This window comes from Pongo abelii, chromosome 1 (genome assembly GCF_028885655.2).
Source record: "Pongo abelii isolate AG06213 chromosome 1, NHGRI_mPonAbe1-v2.0_pri, whole genome shotgun sequence".
In the NCBI taxonomy this organism is placed as follows: domain Eukaryota; kingdom Metazoa; phylum Chordata; class Mammalia; order Primates; family Hominidae; genus Pongo; species Pongo abelii.
Genome location: NC_071985.2, coordinates 17,294,588 through 17,317,474, shown reverse-complemented (window position 1 = coordinate 17,317,474; position 22,887 = coordinate 17,294,588). Strand labels below are relative to the sequence as shown.

At 39.7% G+C, this 22,887-nt stretch overlaps 1 protein-coding gene across 4 annotated transcripts in view; it reads left to right on the top strand.

Annotated features, from left to right (window-relative positions):
• Positions 1–22,887, top strand: part of DISC1 (DISC1 scaffold protein) — a 422,688-nt gene that overhangs the window by 372,563 nt on the left and 27,238 nt on the right. For all 4 annotated transcript variants that reach the window (XM_024249403.3, XM_024249406.3, XM_054561502.2 and 1 more), the window contains one exon: positions 17,953–18,229. In XM_024249403.3, the coding sequence (XP_024105171.2) occupies positions 17,953–18,229 (277 nt within the window). The remainder of the gene's footprint in view (positions 1–17,952; positions 18,230–22,887) is intronic.

Below are 22,887 nucleotides of genomic sequence, written 5' to 3'. Positions count from 1 at the left end.
ATGTACATGGATGATTAAAATAAATGCTTCATGTCAAAATACAGGTACAGAATGCTATGTTGCTACAAAGGAAAGAATAACTAGCTTTTCCAAGAGGAGTGAGGGAGAGCATCAAAGAGAGCTGGCTTTTAAGGGATAAAGCAGACATTGCCTGAGACAAGAGCTATAGAATTGCTTATTGTGAGAAACTACAGATTTGGGAAGATCGAGTTGAGACAGGCATATGAGCAGAAGTGAAAGAGCTGGTAGGAATAAGAGCTAGCACTTAGACCCTGCTTGCTGTAGGACGTGCACAGGTCTAAGTGCTTTGTATCAAATACCTGTGCAGTTCTCTCCACAGTCCAACAATCCTTCCATTATGGATGAGGAAACACAGGCACACTGAGTTCAGTATCTTACCTAATGCTGTGCGACTGCAAGCGGTGGAGCTGGGCTTTGAACCTATGCAGTCTGGCTTCTACACTAGCCTTCGAGGCAGAGGGCATCTCCCTGTGCTTCTGGGATAAAACTTGCAGCACTGCCTTGTCTAGGACTCAACAGGCACTGTTTTCTCCTCCCCTACTGGTTCTGCAGTCTTTCCAACTCTTTCCACTTCAACAATGAGCCATGTCCATTCTCACATCACTATGTGTCTGTGTAATACTTAGGGCCACTGAGTTATGGGGAAAAAGAGAAATGGATATTTCTTAGTATTGTCTGGTGGTTCTGTTATCTCACAGTTCATGGAAACCAGATCACTACAGGCACAAGGCATTACCATCAGTCTTAGAGAAGGCCTGACACCCTGTTATAGATCGGAGAGTCCTGGCCACCACTAAGGTCTTGGAAAGACATGGGGAAGGCAAGCAGAAGCACAGGCGGCCTGAAGACATCTCCTTCTGGCCAAGAGTCCCCCTGCACGCCCCCCACACCCAGGCACCACTCTCCACAGCTAAAGGTGTTTACGCTGTAGGAACCCTGTGGTGGTGGGAGATGGGGGATGATAAGGCTGCTTGGATAGGAAACATATGTGATTGTTTGCACTGCTCTTCATACTGTTCTCAAATTCCTCACCACTTCTGTGTACTTGGGGTGACAGTCTGACAGCCTGTGAGGTCAAAGCCCAGATTACTTCCCTCTCGCCTTTCCGACTCGCACCTGTGGGCTGCCATTCTTAAAGGAGTCACGCGTGGGCTTTCTTTGCCAGAAGTAGGCATGGCTTACATCTTTTGGGTTTGGGCACTGGAAATGACTCTGCTTCCCCTGCAGACACACCCTGATGAGGCTGCAGGCCACTAGCTCTGCTCCTTTTTCAACATCAGAAACAGAGGCTGACCATTGCTGGGACATTTCCCTTCTCCTGCTCCTAACTTTGTCGTAGACATCTCCTGAATTGGAGTTACTAAGTTTGGAGGTAACATCATCCCCTTCTTTGGTTTGTGGATAGGGAATACCAGATACGAGGGAGAGCATCCCTAAGGCCTTCACCTGACCCCAATCCTGCCTGTATGTCCTGCATGGTAAGCCATCAGCCTCGCCAGGCGGCACCTGTGTGCATAGCAGCATGGCTTATTCATTGTCCTCTCTAGAACACAGAATAGTTTGGGGACATTTCTATGTTTTCTTTCTCCAACAGCCAGATATATGTGTCCACTTAGCTGCACATAATTATTGTCTCCGTAACTCTTTGACCTACACATTTGTCAGATAAAATATTTTGGTTGAGAGCTCATTAGCAGATTTCCATTCCACTCTCTTGGCATTTATTAGCGAGCCCTCTTCGGGAAGCCGTATGTTCTGAGAGGTAGGAAGAATAACGCATTTTACCTATAGTGCAGGGTCTGGCCAGCGCCTATTCTTTCTGGGTTGAGCTGCTGGAATGTATTCAGGGGATAAGCTGAGAGGCGATTTACGAGGAGTGCTCTCTCCTTGTCTTGCTCCTGCTTCCCTTTAAAATTCCTTGGCTGCCCTTAGTGTGGCATGTGTTTCCATTTATCCTATAGTTCTCAAGACTCAATGGAGCTCTTGTACTTCTGAAGGGCACTTATTAGGAAGCCCGTCTCCCTGACGTTGAGCTTGCACTGATCGAAACGGGGGGCCCCACAAACCATCACAGGGATATCTATGCAAAGGGGGGATGTTTAGCACCAAAGTTAAGGACTGTGCATGCTTTGGCAGAATTACAAAAGGAAAATAAATGGACAAAGTATGTTACTTTATTATTATTATTATAGGGTGTGTGTGGTTTATTTGAACATCAACAAAAACACAATAGAAAGGGATAAAATGTAAAGGAAAAGCCCCTTTGCTGTCATCCAACCATGAGGAAGCTGTTAGCAGTTTTAAGAGCATCCTTCCAGAAATATCTCCCTCATGTATGGACATATATGTCCTTTTGTTACTTTTAGAAAATTCAAATGGAATCATAACAGAATTTTGTTCTGTGCCTTGCCTTTTTTGCTTAATTTTTCTTGGAGGTCTTTCAACTTTAAGAGGTAAAAATGGCTGTATGATATGTAACAATAAGTGTGGCTGATTCCAATTTTCTCCATTTGGTTGTTTCCGGTTATTTCTCATGCTGCAATGATCATCCTTTTTTATATGTCTCTTTTACCTTGTCTGAATGTTCCTGTAGAGTAAATGCCTAGAACAGGAATAGCTAGTGCAAAGGGCATGTGCATTTTAAATTTTGACCAATATTGCTGAATTACTTTCCCAAAAAAGGCAGCTGACGTATCCCTCACCTTTAAAACAGCAAACTATACAACTCCCAGACCTTTGTCTCCGAATCTGCACATCTTTATGTTGGATGCAAATCACACATTGTTTGGCTGGTTTTTTTTCTTCCTCTGCCTTTTTTGCTTATTTTCTTTTGGGATATTTGCTTTTTTACTTCTTGACTTTCAAAACTCTTTGCTGGTTAATAAATCTAACTCATAGACTGTGCAACATGTTAGAAATATTTTTTTCTAATATGTCATTTGTATTTTGACTTTCATTTATGGCACGTTTGCCACATAAGAGTTTAAATTGATAGGTATCTAAATTTTTCACTGTTTTTCGCTTTTGGATTTCAGGTTTGTGTTTGCTTAGAAAGTTTTTCCCCACTTAGAGTCAGAGTCAAATAATGTAAAAATTTTCATTTAGCTATTGGGCAGCTTAGAAGCCAATACTAGACTGGACAAATAGAGTAGCATGTTGAGACTTACCCTGAGACTTTAGTTTCTAATGCAGCGAATCCATTGGGATCACTTATAAAAAAGGATTTTACCCTATTAATCTTTACTGGAATGGATATTTTTAAACTTAATTTTTTTGTGCTTCTCATTGTAGGAGTCCTTTGAACGTAGCTTCCCTGAGTGTTCATTCAGTTCATTAGTTATTGAGTTCTTACAGTGGATGACATCTTGCTAGTCTATAGGCTTCATAAGGTTTTAAAAAATGAATATGAAATATTCCCAAACCTCATTAATTACATGCCGTAGAAGAAGGCATCTGTAGACAAAACCCAGAGATCAAGGCAGAATGTAACAACTCTCCTGAGAGTACTACAAAATGCCACGTGGTTCAGAGAAAGGACATCACATATGGTTGTGAGGTCAGGGAAGAATTTTATATTAAAGTGACATGAGCTTTGAGATGGGCCTTGATGAAATGGTTGGATTTCAATGGGTGTGGATTTTGGAGAAAGGGCATAAGAAGTATGCATCTGTAATTAGAAACCTGTGCATTTGTTCTGGGAAGAGTGAGAGGTCCACTTTGCGGGTGTGTGGAGAACTCACAGGGGTGCAATGAATGAGGAGTCCAGAGTAGGGCTGAGGGCATCTTGGGAAAGGCCTCTGAGAATTTTGCTCTCCATTTGAAAAGGAATAAGAGGCATTCACATTTTTGGAGCAATAATAGATGGGATAGATTGGAAGTATGAAATATTTGAAGGCAGAAAGGCCCATCACTAATTGTAGTTTTCCTGGAGTAAAGAAATAAAATGCTTAATTTGGAGTAGTACTGGAAATGGGGAAAAGCAGACCTGAACAATATTCTCAGTTTATAATCTATAAGAGGATACTGGGGCTGAGGAAAAGAACAAGTTTAAAAATGACCAAGATTTCTAGCCTTCATTTGGTTCACTCTCTTAGCATGCATTGAGTGCTTGCTTTATGTCAGCACTGCGCTGGGCGTTTGGACTAGAGGAGTTGAGGAGTTGGCACGAGACAGGATGCCTGCTCTCAAGGGGCCACAGACAACAAACAGGCCAGGATGATGGCAGGTATAAGGAAACCATGAATAAAAATGGAGAAATTAAGAAGGGCTTGTTTGATGGGGAGCCCTGATAACTTTGATTCTGTGTCTTAAAACTTCAATTCTTGCTTCAGATAATTATCAATTTAATTATTTCTGGTGGTGTTCTCTTTCTCTCTTCACCCTGGTATACTACGGAGTGATACAGGAAAATAAATTGTTATTCGAATTTTAAATAGGCTGCAAAGTTGGAAAGCACTTTAAAATCTGAGGCTGGTTGGCTTATCCACAACAGGAAAGGGAAGTTTGTTACACTAATGATTAGAATAGATCTTTGATTTCTGATGATATCTTAGTTTCTTCACCTGTGAAATAGAGACCTGTCCTAAAACAGTCCTTGTACTTTGCTCACAGTTTGGTGAGTCATAAATTTGGGAAGGTCTTGCCTGGGCATTTCTCTGCACGGGGCTGCACCAGGGCTGAACATGCACAATGGCTCACTCATGTGGCTGGCAGTGGCAACAGCTGTCAGCTGGGATCCCAGAGGGGGCCACTGACCAAGCATGTAGTCTCTCCAGCATGACAGTCTTGGGCTAGATAGACTCCTTGCATGACAGCTGGCTTGCCCCACAGCAAGTGTCCCAGAAGAACCAGGTGGAAGCTACAGGGCCTTTCTCTACCTTGCCTTGGAAGTTAGATGGCATTACTCCCTTTCTGTTCCATTGATTACTCCAAGGAAGGCACCAAGGTCAGCCCAGATTCAAGAGAGGAGGATATAGACACCAGCTCTTTATTGTAGGAATGTCAAAAGTGTAAAGGTTATGTTTTTAAAACACTACAATGTAGCAATACCATCTTACCTCATGAGGTTGTCTTGAAGACTAAATGAAGTAATATATGTACAACCCTTAGAACAGCACCTGACCAAAAATTATTAACAATGGTGATGATGGTGGTGGTGGGAGTGTGGATGGGGATGAGGACGATGAGGAGGATGATGAGTAGCTGCACTGCCTTTCTGCAAAATGTCCCTTGTTGTCTGGCAGGTTGAGTTTTGGAAAGAATGGTTTTACCTAACTCATATTTCCTATAACTGTGAAGGGGATTGTCATCGGTTAATTGCGTTAATCTCATCACATTCTAACTAAGAATCCAGGGAGGGGTTGCTATCCACTGTGTTCCAAGGGAGACCTGAATATAAGCTAAATTCTATTAGGAAGGGCAAAACAAGAAAGAGAGGGTAGTTTCAACCAACAATGACCTCTACATGTTCCTCGTTAAATACTCTTTCTTATATTACATTTCTTCCTTTCATATTATGAAATAGCATTGGAGAAGAAGACTAAAATTTCCAAAAATTCAGTGGAAAATAGTGTTACTTTTTCTTTCTTGGGAAATAGAACACAAAGGAATAAAATTTAAACATTTCTAATAACAACATTTTTTTTTTTCTGAATTGGAGGTTAAGTTGCCCAGGGAATAACATGCCTACGGACACGTGAGGACTATTCTACCTTCATCAGTTTGCAGTGGAAAATTTAGTACTATTGGCTATTCACATATCAGATATTTTACACCATCATATAAAAAGACCTGGTTATTTTCAAAGCTTCCAAGAAATGGAGTAAAATACTAATGCCCTTTAAGTGAACACATTAATAAATCAGGAAAGAGAGTTTGGTTATAAGAGCTGAAACTCTAGGCATCTGTGTCAGAACTCAGTATTTCCTCTCCTAAAATGGATAGAAGCCTACAAACTCACTGCCTACCCTCTCCCAGAGCACCATTCCCCATAGAAAACCCCATAGAAAAACACTAACATGCCTGGGTCTCAGGAGGATTCAAGCCACACTCAGATGATCTCCTAGACCCCATTTTACTTCCAACTGGCAGGAATAACAGGAATGGTGAATATCAATTCTGTTCTCAAGAACTTACCCCCAAACAGTGAAATTGTATCTGCTAGCTGCCTCATTACTGGTTGTGAAAACATCACCAAAGATCTCGCACAGTTCAAGTAGCTGTGAATCATTCTCTTCAATAATTATTACTAATGACCTAATTGTTTTCCCTGGGCAGAAATAGCAAAGCTTCTCAAGACTTCAAAATCAACCACTACTGTCTTTAGCACAAACAGATCAATAAGCAGGTATCTTAAAAATCTAAAGCTTGATGAAATTATTATGTATTATGAAATTACACTGTAATTTTACAACTACATATTTTCCTCAGCACTCAGCATAGCATCCCCTCAAACTGGCTTCCAAACTTTGACATGTGCATTCTAAGAGAAGTTTGGGGACTACCCTCACTCAGGGTACACATACTCTGTCCCATCAAATAGCAAATAGACACAAAGTTACAGTATTCCAGTCATTATACTGCAGAAAATTATTTACAGAAGCAGCAAACCTTTCTTAGGAAAGTTATAAGCTAGGCTGCTGGCTCTTTCCTTTGAATCCAGCCTCGCTCACACCATAGAAGCCAGAGAGATGTTGATGGATCTGTCAAGTTCATAATAAAAAATAACAGAGAACTCCTCAGGTAACTGAAGGTGATTTGACCCACGTGTGGGGAGGAAACAGATGACGGCGTGGAGGGAGCTTTTCAGACATGACCTTTTCTTCCTCCTTCACATTGCTGAGGAAGGTCAATCCTACCTAGGTGCTTCAAGAAACAAACCCCTGCTGGCAGTGAGGCTCGGGGTGTCGAGGCTAGACAAGCAGTAGCAGAGGAGCACTGCCTGGGAGGGGGTCAAGCAGATGGCCAGGATTTCAGCATCTCCGTCCTCCCTGTTCCCCAAGGGGTAGGTAATTACAACTGAGGGAGACTATATTTCTGGGAGCACAGATGATTCCCCCAGAGGCTCTTTTCCCTGCACCCTCCTACCACCTGAACCCACTGGGACCTGCACAAATTAGGGCCTTGGCAGTATCCACTTCTCCAAAGACCCAAGACCAGCCTAAGTAGTAAATATGCCTAAGGAAATAAGAACTCATTTGGAAAGTAAACAAGACTGCTTTGGAGGACAACTGTTAAAAAAGAACGGTAATAAATGGAACGGCTAAAACCTGATGAAGCATGGTTATTGAAGTAGACATACAAGGTGTTCAACACACATATGAAATATTCCCCAAAGATAAGGAAGGATGTTGGAAACATGACATAAAACGTGAAGCCCTAAAAAGGAGTCAAATGGAAAATCAAAGAATGCAAAGTTTAATTTTTTTTAAGTTTCAGTAAATGCATTGAATGCCAAATGGATTCAGCTGAAAAACCAATTGGCGAGCCAGAAGATCTCAGAAATTCTCAGAGGACATCAGCAATAGTCAGAGAGAGGAAAAACTTAAAAGATAAGTGAAGCAATATGAAGAATAGCATATTTTGATCAACATTCATATAAAAAGAATCCCAGAAGGAAGGAAAACAATCAATAGAAAAATGGAAGGAAACATATGAGAGAAAGATTGAGAACCGCCCAGAAAAAGGAAAAGGTATAAAACCTCCTACCGATGGGCTTAGTAGAGTGCAAAACAGGATAGAAAAAAAGGTGACAGGCATACCTCAATAGGTTGTAATAACATTTATGTAAAACAATGATAGAGAGAACATTCTAAGAGCAGGTCAATTATTAAAGGATGAGAACTAGATTGACCTCAGACTTCTCAATAGAACACATAATACAAGAGGCTATCAAGTAATATTTTCAAAATGTGGAACCAAGAATATTAAATAAAACCATTATTTAAATGGGACTATGAGACCTGGAAATACTTAAAAGATTTATCATGCACAAGCTTCTTGGGAATATTCTTAGAAGAAGTATTTCAAGAAGATGAAAAGTCTAGGAGGACAGTATGAGCTGTGTCACAGAGTATGCAAATAAAGCTTAGCAAATTTTTTACTGTTGATGACATAGAGAACTTACAAATAGAACAAACAACAAAAATATATCTTAATGAAAATCTGGAACTAAAATATAGCCTCAAAATATATATCAATTTATGGCTTCAGAGGTGGGATGGGGTAGAATGAGAGTGAGGTGAAAATATGCTAAAGCACTTTTCTTCTTGTTTGCGAGGAAGATGTAGAAATTGAAAAGCTCAGCAAATTTATATGGAAAAACATAAATATGATCTTACAGATACAAAGGAAACTACCAGAAGACAAAAATATAATGTATAATTTTTAGACCAATAGAAGAAGATTTGATCCACCCAATGGAAAGTAGGAAAAGAGAAAAAAAAAACAAAATGTTTAAAAAGCAAGGGAGGATTCCTGGTCTGGGAAAAAAGGCATGGACCATTTCTCTCTGCTTCTTCCCACTAAATGCAATTCTAAATCCTGAAAATAATGCAAGAGCTAATCGAATGAGAACTCTGAAAGACTGTGAGAGGACAGAAATCTGCCTTGGGACTGCAGGACTAGAGGGAAAACATAGCTTCAGGGCTTCCTACATACCTACCTCATGAAAAAAGATGACCTAGACCTGGATTTCCTGACCTCCAACCAAGCAACCAAAGGCAGCTCAGCTAGGTTTATTCCTGCCCTGGATTTGGAGCCCTGCTAACAATAAGCAGCCAGGGGAGAGCTCTCCTTCCCTCCTGGCCTCCAACTCCCTTCCCCTCCCAGAGACACCTGGTTAGCCAGAAGCCCCTGGCAAGAGGGACCCTGCCACAACAGATGCGCAGCCTGGGAAGTGTTCTCCTCTCCCCTCCCTGCCCCACCAGGGGCAAGGGGAATTCTGCCACAGTAGGTACCCAGCCAGGGAAGTCTTCTTGTCCTCCAGAGTCTGAGACTTTACACCCCTGCCAAGAGACATTCAGTTACCTGACCTGGGGGGAGGCCCCTTCTGCCCCTTCAGCTAGCACCATCAAGGACCAGTGGAAGTTCTCCTAGAGCCAGATGAATCAAGCAGACAAACAACAAAAACAACAACAACAACAACAACAACAACACAACCAACTCCAAAACAAAACTCAAAGGCAAACAAATGAAAGGAACCACACTGCAATGGCTTCAAAAATAAAAATTCCATTGGAACCACATATAGAAAAGTAGGACGGGACCTGCATGATAAAGCTAAACAGAATTCCCTCATAAAATAAAAAAATTAAATGGAACTCAACATTTTTTAACATAATGACCCAAGTGCCCAAGATATAATTAGGAACCATTCATCATAACAAAAACCAAGGAAATCACAGTTTGGATGAGGAAAGACAATCAACTGATACCAGCATGGAGATTAATCAGATGTTGGAATTATGTGACAAGAATTGTGTACGGTCATCATGAAAATGCTTCATTAAACTATTACAACAAATGAAAAAATTAGAAAAGGTCAGCAAAGATATAGAAATTTTTTTTAAAAACCAAATGTAAATTATAGAACTAAAAATACAAAAACAGAAATAAAAATCTCACTGCATAGGCTCAATTGTAGAGTGAAGGTGACGGAGAATAGATTCAGTGAAATTGAGAACAGATTAATAGAATTTACCCAATCTGAACAAGAAACAATGGACTGAAAAAAATGAACAGAGCCTCTGGGCTCTGTGGGACATAGCAAAAATCCACCATTTATATCATTGGGTTCTAAAAGGAGAAAAGGAGAGTGAGGCTAAAGAATATTTGAAGAAACAATGGCTAAAAGCTCCCCGAATTTGGTGAAAGGCACAATCCTACAGATTCAAGAAGCTACACAAATCCCCAGGAGAATAAATAAAAATAAATCCACACTAAGACACATAAGAATTGAATTTCTGAAAACTAAAGACAAGGAAAAATCCTAGAGAACACCCAGAGAGATTTACTACCTATAGGGAAACAAAATTTCAATAACGGTGAATTTATCATCTGAAACTATGGAAGCCAGAAAGAAGTGGCACAATTATCAAATGATAATAGAAAAGAACTGTCAACCTACAATCCTACATCCAGCAAAATTATCCTTTAAGAATGAAGAGGAAATAAATATATTCCCAGATGAAGAAAACTATCATGTATTTGTTGTTAGCAGATTAAAGATTAGCTAAACGAAATTATCTGGGAGGTACAGAAAGTGATATAAAATGATGAAAAGAGTAGAAACACAGTAGACTATCCTTTACCTCATGTGTTTTATGTATTGTATTATGGTGATTGAGACAAAAATTTTAATGTCATCTGATACTTAAGACAATAATATTTTATTTTATTTTTGAGACAAAGTCTCACTCTGTCACCCAGGCTGGAATGCAGTGGTGCGATCTCGGTTCATCGCAACCTCCAACTCCCACGTTCAAGCGATTCTCCTGTCTCAGCCTCCTGAGTAGCTGGAACTACAAGCATGTGCCACTGTGTCCAGCTAATTTTTGCATTTTTAGTAGAGATGGGGTTTCACCGTATTGGTCAGGCTGTTCTCCAACTCCTGACCTCAGGTGATCCACCTGCCTCGCCCTCCCAAAGTGCTGGGATTACAGGCGTGAGCCACCATGCCAGGCAATAATATTTTAAAGTGCAGAAGGTAGAGGCTGAAATGGAAGGGAGGTTTATTTGCATACTTAAAGTAGTAAAATATTGGTGCCAGTTGATGGTGATGCCACCAGCATATTGTAATACACAGAGCAATTATTATGCAAAATATGCAAAGAGATATAATCCAACATATTATAAATAAATTGAGATGAAACCCTAAAAATAGGTCCATAAAAATATGTTCAAATGATTTTTGGCAAAGGTATAAAAGTAATTCAATGAAGGAACAATAGAATTTTTAACAAATGGAGCTGGAGCTATTGAACATTTATAGACAAAAAGATGAACTCAAACTAAGTCTCCTACTTCATACAAAAATTAATTTAAAATGGATCAAGGACCTAATTGTAAAATACAAAACTATAAAACTTTTAGGAAAAAAAAAGGAGTCAGTCTTTGAGACCTAAGGCAAGGCAAAGATTTCTAAGACTCGACACTAGAAGCACACTGAAGTAAAAGGAAACATTGATAGACTGAACCTCTTTGAAGTAAAACCTTTTGCTCTGTAAAGATTCATGTGAAGAGGATGAAAAGACAAGCTAGAGAATGGGAGACATGTTTGTAATCATATATATCTGACAAATTTATTAGTATGTAGAATGTATAATGTCTCAAAACCCAACACTAAAAAATATTAATTCGAGTAGAAAAGAGGCAAAAAACATAAAATACACCTCACTGAAGAGGCTATATGGATGGCAAAGAAGCACGTGAAAAGACAGTCAGCATCATTAGACATGAGGGTAATGGAAATTGAAGCTGCAATGGGATAACATTACACATCTCTCAGAATGGTAAAAACAAAAAAAAATTATAACACCAAATATTGGTGAGGATGCAAAGAAACAAGATCACTCATGCATTTTTGATAAGAATGCAAATGGTTGGCCACTCTGAAAAACAGTTTGGCAGTTTCTTACAAAACTAAACATGTAACTATGATACAACGCAGCAATTGTGCTGTTGGACAATTGTTTCAGAAAAATGAAAATTTAATTTCACACAAACACCTATGCACAGATGTTCATAGCATCTTTTATTCATAATATCCCCACACTAGGAGTATCTGAGATGTCATTCTGTGGGTGAATGGTTAAACACGCTGTGGTACATACATAGCATGGAATACTACTCAGCAGTTAAAAAGGAATAAACAATTGATACACGAGTCTCCAGGGAATTATGCTGAGCACACATGCACACACACAAAAGCCAATCCCTGAAGGTATCTACTTTATGATTCTGTTTATATAACATTTTTGAAATGACAACATTTTAAAAAGGAGTAACAGACTTAGTGGTCTCCAGGGACTAGGGAGGGGGAGGCATGGGACGTAGGCAGGTGTGGTTATAAAAGGGGCGTGGATATTCATGTATAATTGAATTATTCTGTATCTTGAATGTGGTAAGGGGTACCTGAACTTACACAAGTGATAAAATCGTTTAAAACTATGAAAACACACACACAATGGGAACTCTGACGAAGATCAGTGGATTTTATCAATGTCAATACTCTGGCATGATATTGCATTATTGTTTCGCAAAGTGTTACCATTATGAAGAACTGGGTAAAGGTACATGAGATCTCTATACTCTTTCTTACAATTGTATGTGAATTTAATAAAAAGAAAAAGGAAAATAGAAAAAAGAAAAAAGGGAATTTTTTTAATTGAAAGACTTGGCTGAAATCAATGAGAAAACACCAATAATTACACAGTAATAAGAGTACATGGGTTAAAACCAGCAATCCAAAGATAAAATCTTAGAATGGGTTTTATGCAATTCAGCAAATGTTTTGTATTGGAGTCATTTTAAAAATATGCAAATAGACTGAAAACATAGAATGGTAAAAAGATAAGCTGGGTAAAATTGAACTAAAAGAGTGTTGGAATAACAATTTTAATATCAGACAATTTAGACTTTAAGGCTAAAATATCATATCAACAATGAAAATTGCCATATACAGAAAAGAAGCAGTTAGAAAATATAATGATTGGAACCCCTAGGTATCTAACATCATAATCTGAGACTCATAAAACAACCAATAAAACTATGGGAGGAAATAGAAGAATCAAGAATTATAGTTGGAAATTTAAAACACTCATTTCAGAAACTCATAGATGAAGAAAACAACAAGAAAAACAAATATATAAAAATTTTAATAGCATAATATGCCTTCATTTCCACTCAGTGAACACAATGCTTATTCTTTTTGGACACATATGGAAAATTTACAAAAAATCAGTGAAGTACTAGGTGATAGGAGAACCCTCAGATAATTTTATAGAGTTAATTCTCAACCAGTATGTAATAAAATTAGATATTAATCTAACAAAAAGGGAGGTGAAAAAAATTTATTCTATTTAGAAACGAAAAAACATATCACTATACAGCCCTTGAATTAACAAGGGAACCATTAGGAAAGATAGTGAAAAGGCTGTCTGTAAAATCTGCTGGACAACAATGCTGTAAATTCTAAAAATATATATAATGCAATTACAGAAAAATATTTCAAATTGATAGATTTTGTGATAGGCCCACAAGTGTTTCTTAAATTATTTTCCATATTTTTCTGTATATTTAAAATATTTAATAATTAAAACTTTAAATAAACATATATTGGACATGGTTAAAATATTACTCAGACAAAAATTAAGAGCTTTAAATATGCTTATTATAACATTAAAATTTCAAAAGAAGAAAATATGAAAAAGAAAACAAATGAGTTAAGTGTTTACAGAAGCTAATAAAAAGTAAGATAATAAATCCAAAGAAATGGGGAAAATGGAAATATAAGATAAAAACAAATCAATGAAATAGTGAACAAAGATCAATATGAAGATTAACAAAGGAAAAATTAGTTCTTTGAAAGGAGTAATAAGATAGCAAACCTTTGATAAGACTGAATAAGATAAATCAGAAAAAGAATAAGTAAAACACATCCTGAAAAGGAGATCTACAAACAAGCAATTTTTAAAATAGTTTTTAAAAATATGAACAAACATGTAACAATACATTTGAAATTCATTAAAAAAGGATTAATTTATATAAAGGATATAAAATATTAAAATGGACAGAAGAATAAATGGAAAACTTGAATAGAGTATAAAATTTAAAGATATTGAAGTGGTAATAAAATGTCTCCTTCAACAAAACCCTTGGGAAAAGGATAGGGAACCCAAGAAAAGAATAAATAGGCAATGAATATGAAAAGATAATTCACAGAAGAAAATCTGAGTGGCTATGAAATGATCCTAGTGGAGAAATGCAACTTCAAATGAGATCCCACCTTTTACCTATTAGATTGGCTAAAATTAGGAAAATAAAAATACCAAAGTGCTCCCAACTAAGGACTGTTGTTTCTAGTGTGGACCAGACCCCATTCCTGCACTCCTGCTGCAGTGCATCTCTCAGAAAATCTATTCCCTCTCTCCCTCCCTCCCTCCCTCTCTTCCTTCCTTCCTTCCTTCTTCCCTTCCTTCCATCCTTCTTCCTTTCCTTTCCTTCCTTCCTTCATTCCTTCCTTCCTCCCTTCTTGCCTTCCTCCTTTTCTTATATTTTCTTTCTCTTTTTGTTATTTTATATTGGCGTAGACATTAAATACATACATCATGAATGTACTGCTTGATGATTTTTCACTCATCACCATCAATAAATAAAATGCTTCTTGTAAATGAGAAGTCCCATTACCCGTTATGAGCCACCATGCCTAGCCTATTTTACTTTTATTTTTGAAGAAAATTCAAATAATTGCATAGTTCTAGATTGCCAGTTAATTTCTTTCAGCATTTTAAAGATGTTTTATTGTCTCCTAGCTTTCACCATTTCTGTCATCCATATTTTTGTTCCTTTGAAGTTAATTTGCCTTTCTTTTCTCTACCTGCTGTTAAGAGTTTTGTTCTGTCTTTGATGTCTAGAAGTTTCATTATGATGGGCCTAGGTATGTGTTTTCTTTGATCTTTTCCTATTTTGAGTTGTAGTGTTTCCTAAATGTGTGGTTTGATGTTCTTTGTCAATACATGATATTCTTAGCTGATAATCTCTTCTAATATTACTTCTACCTAATTCCTTCTTTATCCTTCTGATCTCATCATTTATGGACATGGGCTTTGAGAGAATGTTAATTAATATGTCCAAGAAAACAGGGAACATGATGGAGAATTTTGACAGAGAACTGGAATATATAAAAGAAAATCAAATTAAAAGTAACTGAAACTTAGAACACAATAGTGGATTGAACAGCAGATTCGAGACAGTAGAAGGAAGGGTTATTAAATGGAAGATAGGTCTGTAGAAAATATCGAGCGTGAAGCTGTCTGGATGGGTGAAAATATATATTTTCATTGAAAATTCCTGATTTTTGGTTTTCCAAAAAAAAAGTCAAAATTTTTGTCAGCATTGAATTTACATTCCTCATAGTTTCAGTGTGCCTGAGCTGATGAGTTGATGATGTGCTCCATATACAGGGATATGTACTCCCAACTAGCCATAGTCACTCCTTTCTATTACCTTCTACCACTGAGGCTGAATATTAGTTGTCATGGTGTATGTCATCCCTTCCCTGCTCCACACATTTACATTGCGTGCTGCGCATGCTATATATTTGAGTTCATGATGCATGTTGAAAATGCCATAAAGATACCCAAAAATGTGAAAGAGACTTGGAACTGGGTAACAGGCAGAGGTTGGAACTGTTTGGAGGGCTCAGAAGAAGACAGGAAGATGTGGGAAAGTTTGTAACTTCCTAGAGACTTGTTGAATGGCTTTGACCAAAATGCTGATAGTGATATGGATAATGAAGTCCAGGCTGAGGTGGTATCAGATAGAGATGAGGAACTTGTTGGGAACTGGAGCAAAGGTGACTCTTGTTATGTTTTAGCAAAGAGATGGGCAGCATTTTGCTCCAGCCCTAGAGATCTCGGGAACTTTGAACTTGAGAGAGGTGATTTAGGTTATCTAGTGGAAGAAATGTCCAAGCAGCAAAGCATTCAAGACGTGACTCGGGTGCTCTTAAAAGAATTCATTTTTATGCATTCATGAAGAGATGATTTCTAATTGGAACTTATGTTTAAAAGGGAAGCAGGGCATAAAATTTTAGAAAATTCACAGCCTGATGATACAATAGAAAAGAAAATTCCATTTTCTGAGGAAAAATTCAAGCTGGCTGCAGAAATTTGCATAAGTAACAAGCAGCCAAATATTAATCCCCAAGACAATGGAGAAAATGTCTCTAGGGCATGTCAGAGGTCTTCATGGCAGCCCCTCCCATTACAGGCCTGGAGACCTAGGAGGAACAAATGGTTTTGTAGGCTGGACCCAGGGCCTTGCAGCTTTGTGCAGTCTCAGGACTTGGTGCCCTGTGTCCCAGACATGGCTAAAAGGGGCCAACGTACAGCTCAGGCTGTTGCTTCAGAGGATGCAAGCCCCAAGCCTTGGAGGCTTACATGTGGTATTGGACCTGTGGGTGCACAGAAGTCAAGAACTGAGGTTTGGGAACTGCTGCCTAGATTTCAGAGGATATACGGAAACGCCTGGATTTCCAGGCAGAAGTTTGCTGCAGGGGTGGAACACTCATGGAGAACCTCTGCTAGAGCAGTGTGGAAGGGAAATGTGGGGTCAGAGCCCCCACACCGAGTCCCCACTGGGGCACTGCCTAGTGGAGCTGTGAGAAGAGGGCCACCAACCTCCAGACCCCAGAATGGTAGATCCACTGATAGCTTGCAGCATGCACCTGGAAAAGCTGCAGACACTCAATGGTAGCCTGTGAAAGCAGCCAGGAGGGGGACTGTACCCTGCAAAGCCATAGGGGTGGAGCTGTCCAAGACCATGGGAACCCATCTCTTGCATCAGCATAACCTGGTTGTGAGACATGGAGTCAAAAGAGATCATTTCAGATCTTTAAGATTTGACTGCCCAGCTGGAATTTGGAGTTGCATGGGGCCTGTAGCCCCTTTGTTTTGGCCAATTTCTCCCATTTGGGATGGAGCATTTATCCAATGCCTGTACCCCTAATGTATCTTGGAAGTAACTAACTTGTTTTTGATTTTACAGGTTCCTAGGTGGAAGAGACTTACCTTGTCTCAGATTAGACTTTGGACTTGGAATTTTGGGCTAATGCTGGAATGAATTAAGACTTTAGGGTACTGTCGGAAACGCATGATTGGTTTTGAAATTTGAAAGGGACATGAGATTTGAGAGGGGCTGGGATGAAATCACATGGTTAGGCTTTGTGTCCCCACCCAAATTTCATCTTGAATTGTAATCCCCATAATCCCCAAATGTCAAAGGAGATACCAGGTATAGGTAATTGAATCATGGGGGCAGTTTCCCCAGTGCTGTTCCCAGGATAGTGAGTTCTCATGAGATCTGGTGGCTTTATAAGGGGCTCTTTCCCCCTTTGTTCTGCACTTCTCCTTCCTGCCACCATGTGAAGAAGGTGCCTTGCTTCCCCTTCACCTTCTGCCATGATTGTCAGTTTCCTGAGGCCTCCCCAGCCATGCTGAACTGTGAGTCAGTTAAACTTCTTTCCTTTATAAATTAACCAGTCTTGGGCAGTTCTTTTTAGCAGAATGAAAACAGACTAATACAATAGAGTCTAGCAATAGAGTGGAGAACAACATAGTTACAAGCCCTGCCCTCAGGGAAAAGAAAACAATAATCGCATAAATAATTAGAATTGTGATAAATACTCTGAAATACAAGTAAAAAATGCTAAGAGATCCATCATATTTTCCAGTTGGAAGGCAGGGAATGTTTCTCCCAAAAAAGTTATTTAAGCCGAGTTCTGAAGATAATATGATTTAGTCAGATGAAGGCCTGAGTATATGTCTGCTGGTGGGGAATGGATGGAGAGAGATGATCTAGCTTGGAAGAATTGGACAGGTCTGAGGATTCAAAGCAAATCAGTAGGGCTGGAAACACAGATATGAGCAGAAACTGTGTTGTATTGGGCTGCTGAGTCTGGAAAAATACATAAGATTTTGGATGCCTTTGCAGACCAAGCAGCTGAGGACCAACACATTTCATGGTGACTTGATGGTGTGCAAATTTAGTCCCTCCGATGAATCTTCTAGTTGAAATAATTTATCACTGTGAAATTAAGTCATCAAGTATAAGATGACTAGCTGACTTTTAGCCAGGTAGGCAAGCTATTGACCTGGTATGATGAAACATCACTGAGTTCATTTTTATGCCTTTGTTTCCTCTCTGTCTCAGCTGCAAGTGTCCACTGCTTGGGAAAGTGTGGGAAGCTGACTTGGAAGCTTGTCAATTGCTTATCCAGAGCCTACAACTCCAGGAAGCCAGGGGAAGCCTGTCTGTAGAAGATGAGAGGCAGATGGATGACTTAGAGGGAGCTGCCTGTACAGCTGCTCCTCCCTTTCCCCCTAGGCTCCACTCCGAGGATAAAAGGAAGACCCCTTTGCAGGCATTGGAAGAATGGAAAGCTCACTTCATCCCCTCTCTGCACTGTGCTGGAGGTGAACAGAAAGAGGTCTGTCCTTTCTACATGGCCTCCAGAGGGGACCCCTATTCTAAGGGGTGCTTTGGGACCATGCTCCAAATGGGAACAATAAATATTGGGAGGGCTTCCCATTGAGCATATAAACTTTTAAAAGTTTCAATAACTCTTGAATATGATTACAAAATAAAGTAGAATTTTTGTAGAAGTTTGAAATATAGAAGAGCAAAAAAACCCAACTTTTGGCATATTTAGTTCCATTTTCATTCTAATTTAGTGGCTAGAATTAGAATATGCAGTCTAATATAGAATTACCATATATAGCATACATTATATATGTCATATATAACATAGTTATTATATACACTATAGATTATATATGCCATACATGGTATTTAACATATATACTATATATAATATATCATATATATTTAACTATGTATTTCGAATCTATATATTACAATATATTATTTATTTGAATGAAACATTCAAATATATGTATTTATCCCATTAATTGTTTTTACCAAAACTAGATCATCGTGAATGTTTATAATGTTCTTCTTTCATAAACACAACTAAAGTTTGGCCTGAGATATATGTATTACAAATTAAAATATGGTTTTATTTAACTTTCTTTTTCTCTCCTCTCTTTCCTCTCTCCCTTCCCCTTCCACTCCTCACTTTCGTCCTCCCACCCTAACAAGAGTCTTTTCCATAAAAAGGCCCTAGGAAGTTTTTCCTGATTTCAGTGCCATGACCTGAGTCTTCAGAGCTCTTTGTTGGCCCAGGTTCCCAGGTGTTCTGAGTGTGGAAAGGAAATAGCATGGAGAGGCTAGAGGAACATGACACATAGCTTTCAAGTCTCATGGTTGATGTTAGATGTTAGCTGTGCTTCCTCCCTGGGTCTTTGCCAGGACTCACCACTGGTGGGTGGGGAAATTGCCACCTCCCCAGGCCAGCCCTGCCAGTCTCACATCCCATCTGCAGGACCATGGCCTTCAGAGAGCAGACATTTGTGTTCTTAGTCACTGCCTCTGGACTGCTTGGAAAATTGATCCTTGATCCTACATTTGGATTGCATGGTCTTATAAGAAAGCAACCACTGTCACTCTGCATCCTTGCTGGCCCAGTCACAGGCTCTACGTTAATTTATAGACATCTGAACTCTTTTGTTAACCCAGGTGCTGCAGGTGGAATCCTCCAGCAAAGCCTGGCCTCCAATGCTCTGGGTAGAGGTGTTGAAAAGTTACCACCTGCTGCAAGTGGATGGCTTGAAAGAATATTCTGGGGTGGAGGGAAGTGCCACCTAAGCAAGGGTTTATTCCTGGGTGGAAGAAACTGCAGGCTCTGGGAATGAGTCTTTGAAGGTGTGTCTGGCTTTCCAAAGTGAGCTACCAGGAGGAGCTCGGTGTGGGGCAGTCAGAAGACACGCCAGGTATGTGATGGAGTCCCTGGGTCATTAATTCTGCTGGAGGCCAGGACTGATTCAGCAGAGATCCCTTACTCCTGTAGGGGAGAAAAATCAATATCTTTCCTTTACCCATCTAAAGGTTCTCAGCTGAGGCACCTATACAGACAGAGTAACAAGAGAAAAATGTACAAATGTGCCTAATATAAAATTTACATGACACAGGAGCCTGCCAAAAAAATGAAGACCCAAAGCAACAGAAACCAGTGTATTTTTTATGCTTAAGTTTGAAGAATAGCAGACAGATGTGGAGAAGTATAATTGGACAAAAGGAGTATGATTTAATGGCAATAAACTGGGAGGAGCTTAGCAAGGCCTGTTTGCTCGGATTCTTCACTGAATCCCTGTGTCTTCAGAGATAAGGATACTCCTTTCCTTTGGGTATAGGTTGCACACTTTAAAGATGAGGGTGTTATAATCTACTTTAGAGGAAGGTCAGAGAATTATTTATGGCCTGCTTCAGGAGAGAATGGCTGCAGAAGGTCAGAGAGACTTTCCTGCTTCTGCTGTTCCTCAAATGCCAAGGTGCCATATTTTGGGGTAGTGTATTCTGAACCCCATCACTCTCTCCCTCCCTCTCTCCCTCCTTCTCTGCCCTACCCACTGAGCCCTGAGCCCTCCAGGCTCTCTGGGGACAGACTTTTCCAGGCATAGGAGGATTCATTTTCCTGCATAACATTATAAGCACCTGTCAATTTCACTATCTGGCTATAAGAACACAGAGCTATATTTGTTGAAAAATAGGAAGCTTGGGGTCAAGGATGAATAAAGAGTGGAGCCTTATCCTAGGTCCTGTGGTGGCTGCTGTTTGAGTGCTCCAGGGGTCCCCCAGAAAGCCTCCCAGATCCTCTCCACCAACTGAAATGCTGAGGATGTCTTATATTTATTTGTTGCTTTCTTGGGGGTGAGTGGGTGCTTTAGAGGGGACCTTATAGCTTTTGCTGGCTTTCGGTATCATTTCCCTGTTCCTGTATCGCAGTGGTGGATTTATTTTCACAGAGAGGGCAGCCATTCTTTGAATTCATGAGTGCCAAGGATTTTAAGACAACGTTTTCTGAGAAGGGCAAAATTATGGGGCCAGAAAACAGATAAATTGTTGCCAGGAAAGGGGAAGGGACTCATTACAAGAGCAACAGGAAGAAATTTGGTGTGTGGAAGTTGGGGACGGATGATAGAAGTATTCTCTCTCGATTGTGGTGGTAGTTACGTGACTGTGCATATGTCTAAATCCATAACTTTACATCGGAAAGAGTGAATTTTACTGTGTATGACTTTATAAGAATTATTAAAAAAAAGTTTTTTTAAATGTCTACCTATTTGAAAACCAGGCTATAGATGTTTGAGTCAGTGCTTTTGTCTCAGGACTATCAAAAGGCAGTTTGGCCTTCTGGAAAGGGCACAAGGCTCAAGTCTGAGTCTGCCGTGATCCTCAGTTAGGCCTCTTACAGGCCGCATCTCCACATCTGTTAAGAAAAACACCACCACGACATGAGAGGATAATGAAAACTATCTCATGAGGCTGTAATGAAGATTTAAATAAAAGAATGCATCTCAAAGTGAGAGACGCATACATAGTAGAGGCTAATTTGTGTTAACTTTTGTTTCTACCACTCTTTCTGGCAGTCACAAGCATCTCTAAAATGCTTTTTGTATGCATAATGCTAGCAACAGCTATTTGTTTGGAAGAGGTGTTGCATGACTCAGTCTCCAGGCTTAACTTTCCCTTTTGCATAAGGAGTTTGAGGGTGTTTGAGATTTTTAAATTTTCCTTTCCATGTATAATATACTCACTTTTTGTCAAGAAGTAGACATGAGCAATGAGTTAGTGGAAGATACCCAGTCAGAGAAAGGTTTAACGAAGGAAAAATCTCGTTTGTATTCGGGTCCAGGATTTTAGACTACGGAAGGTACAGGGAAATGATAACAAGGGTCTCATTAGGAAGGTGCTTTTGTTTTCCTGCCTGTGTTTTCCAGGGAGCCATTGAAGTCTGGATACTTTGCATTTATCCTGTGGCTAAAGTGTCTATTTACTTTGCAGCTCTGGGTTGGTTTTGCTTTGGAACTCCCTGCTGGGTCTGACCATCCTATACTGGTTTCTCTACTGAAGCTTGATGCCCTGAAGGCAGTCAATTTCTTTTTGACCCAAATCTTCCATGAAAAATTACTGACTTCTTATAGAGGTCCACAGGGAGAGTTTTCAAAGCCTTTTCCGTGCTTATCTGGCCAACGTGGTGATATGCATTCTGTTGATACTTTGTTATCACAAGTGATTTGTCATTGATTAACACCTTCCTGGGTCTACCGTCCTTGCCAGGCTGCTGAGCACCATTCCCCCATTTTACAGCTGGGCCCATTAAGGTGAAGCAATTTGCTTTGGACTTTGTTACAGAGGAAGTCAGCAACAGGGCTCAGTGCCAATCTTAGCATGAACTTCCTCGAATTGTAAGAGCCCTTTTCTTTTCCAGTTTCATGATAGCTCTTCTCCAAGCCTTTCTGAGGACTCTGGAAACTATCAGCTGCTGTTGGCCCTGGTTCATAGATGTTACAGAAATTGTATGGGGGCCAGACAGGAGCCAGGGAAGTCAGTGAGCCAGGCTTCCTCCGCTGTGAGGTGGCTCTTTTGTACTGGCTGTTCTGGCCGTAATATCTGCGTAATTTTTTTCTTTCCTGTCTGCAACCTAGCCGGCGGGGTGCTTTCTGTTTCCACTACTTTTTGTACATAATGGGCTCCCTGGACAGTACCAATCTCCCAGACTTCTCATCCCAGCTGCTTCCTTTCTGAGCCAGTAGCTCTCTGGTACCAAAGAGGTCAAAAGAGGACCTGGCAATGTTGAGTCATTGCATGCAGTATGTGAGTAGCCAGTGTGTGAACACAGCTGCAATGAAAGGAATTAGCAATAAGACACAACGCAACCATGTAGCCTCATTTGTTCAGATTGAGGTCTTCAAAAAGCATTGTAAGTTTAGGGGTGGAAAGGTGTGACACCTTTCCTCAGCCATCATTAAAGGCTAACACTCCTATAACAAAATCAAGTTAACAAGAGAAAAACATAACACATTTATTTAATCAGAGTTTTACATGACACAGGAGGCTTCAGAAATGAAGACCCAAAGACCCAGGGAAAACTATTTTTATGCTCAGGTTTAATGCAGAATAGTCAGCTATGAAGGAATGTGATTGGACAAAATGGGTATGATCTAATGGTTATAGACTGCGGGGGTG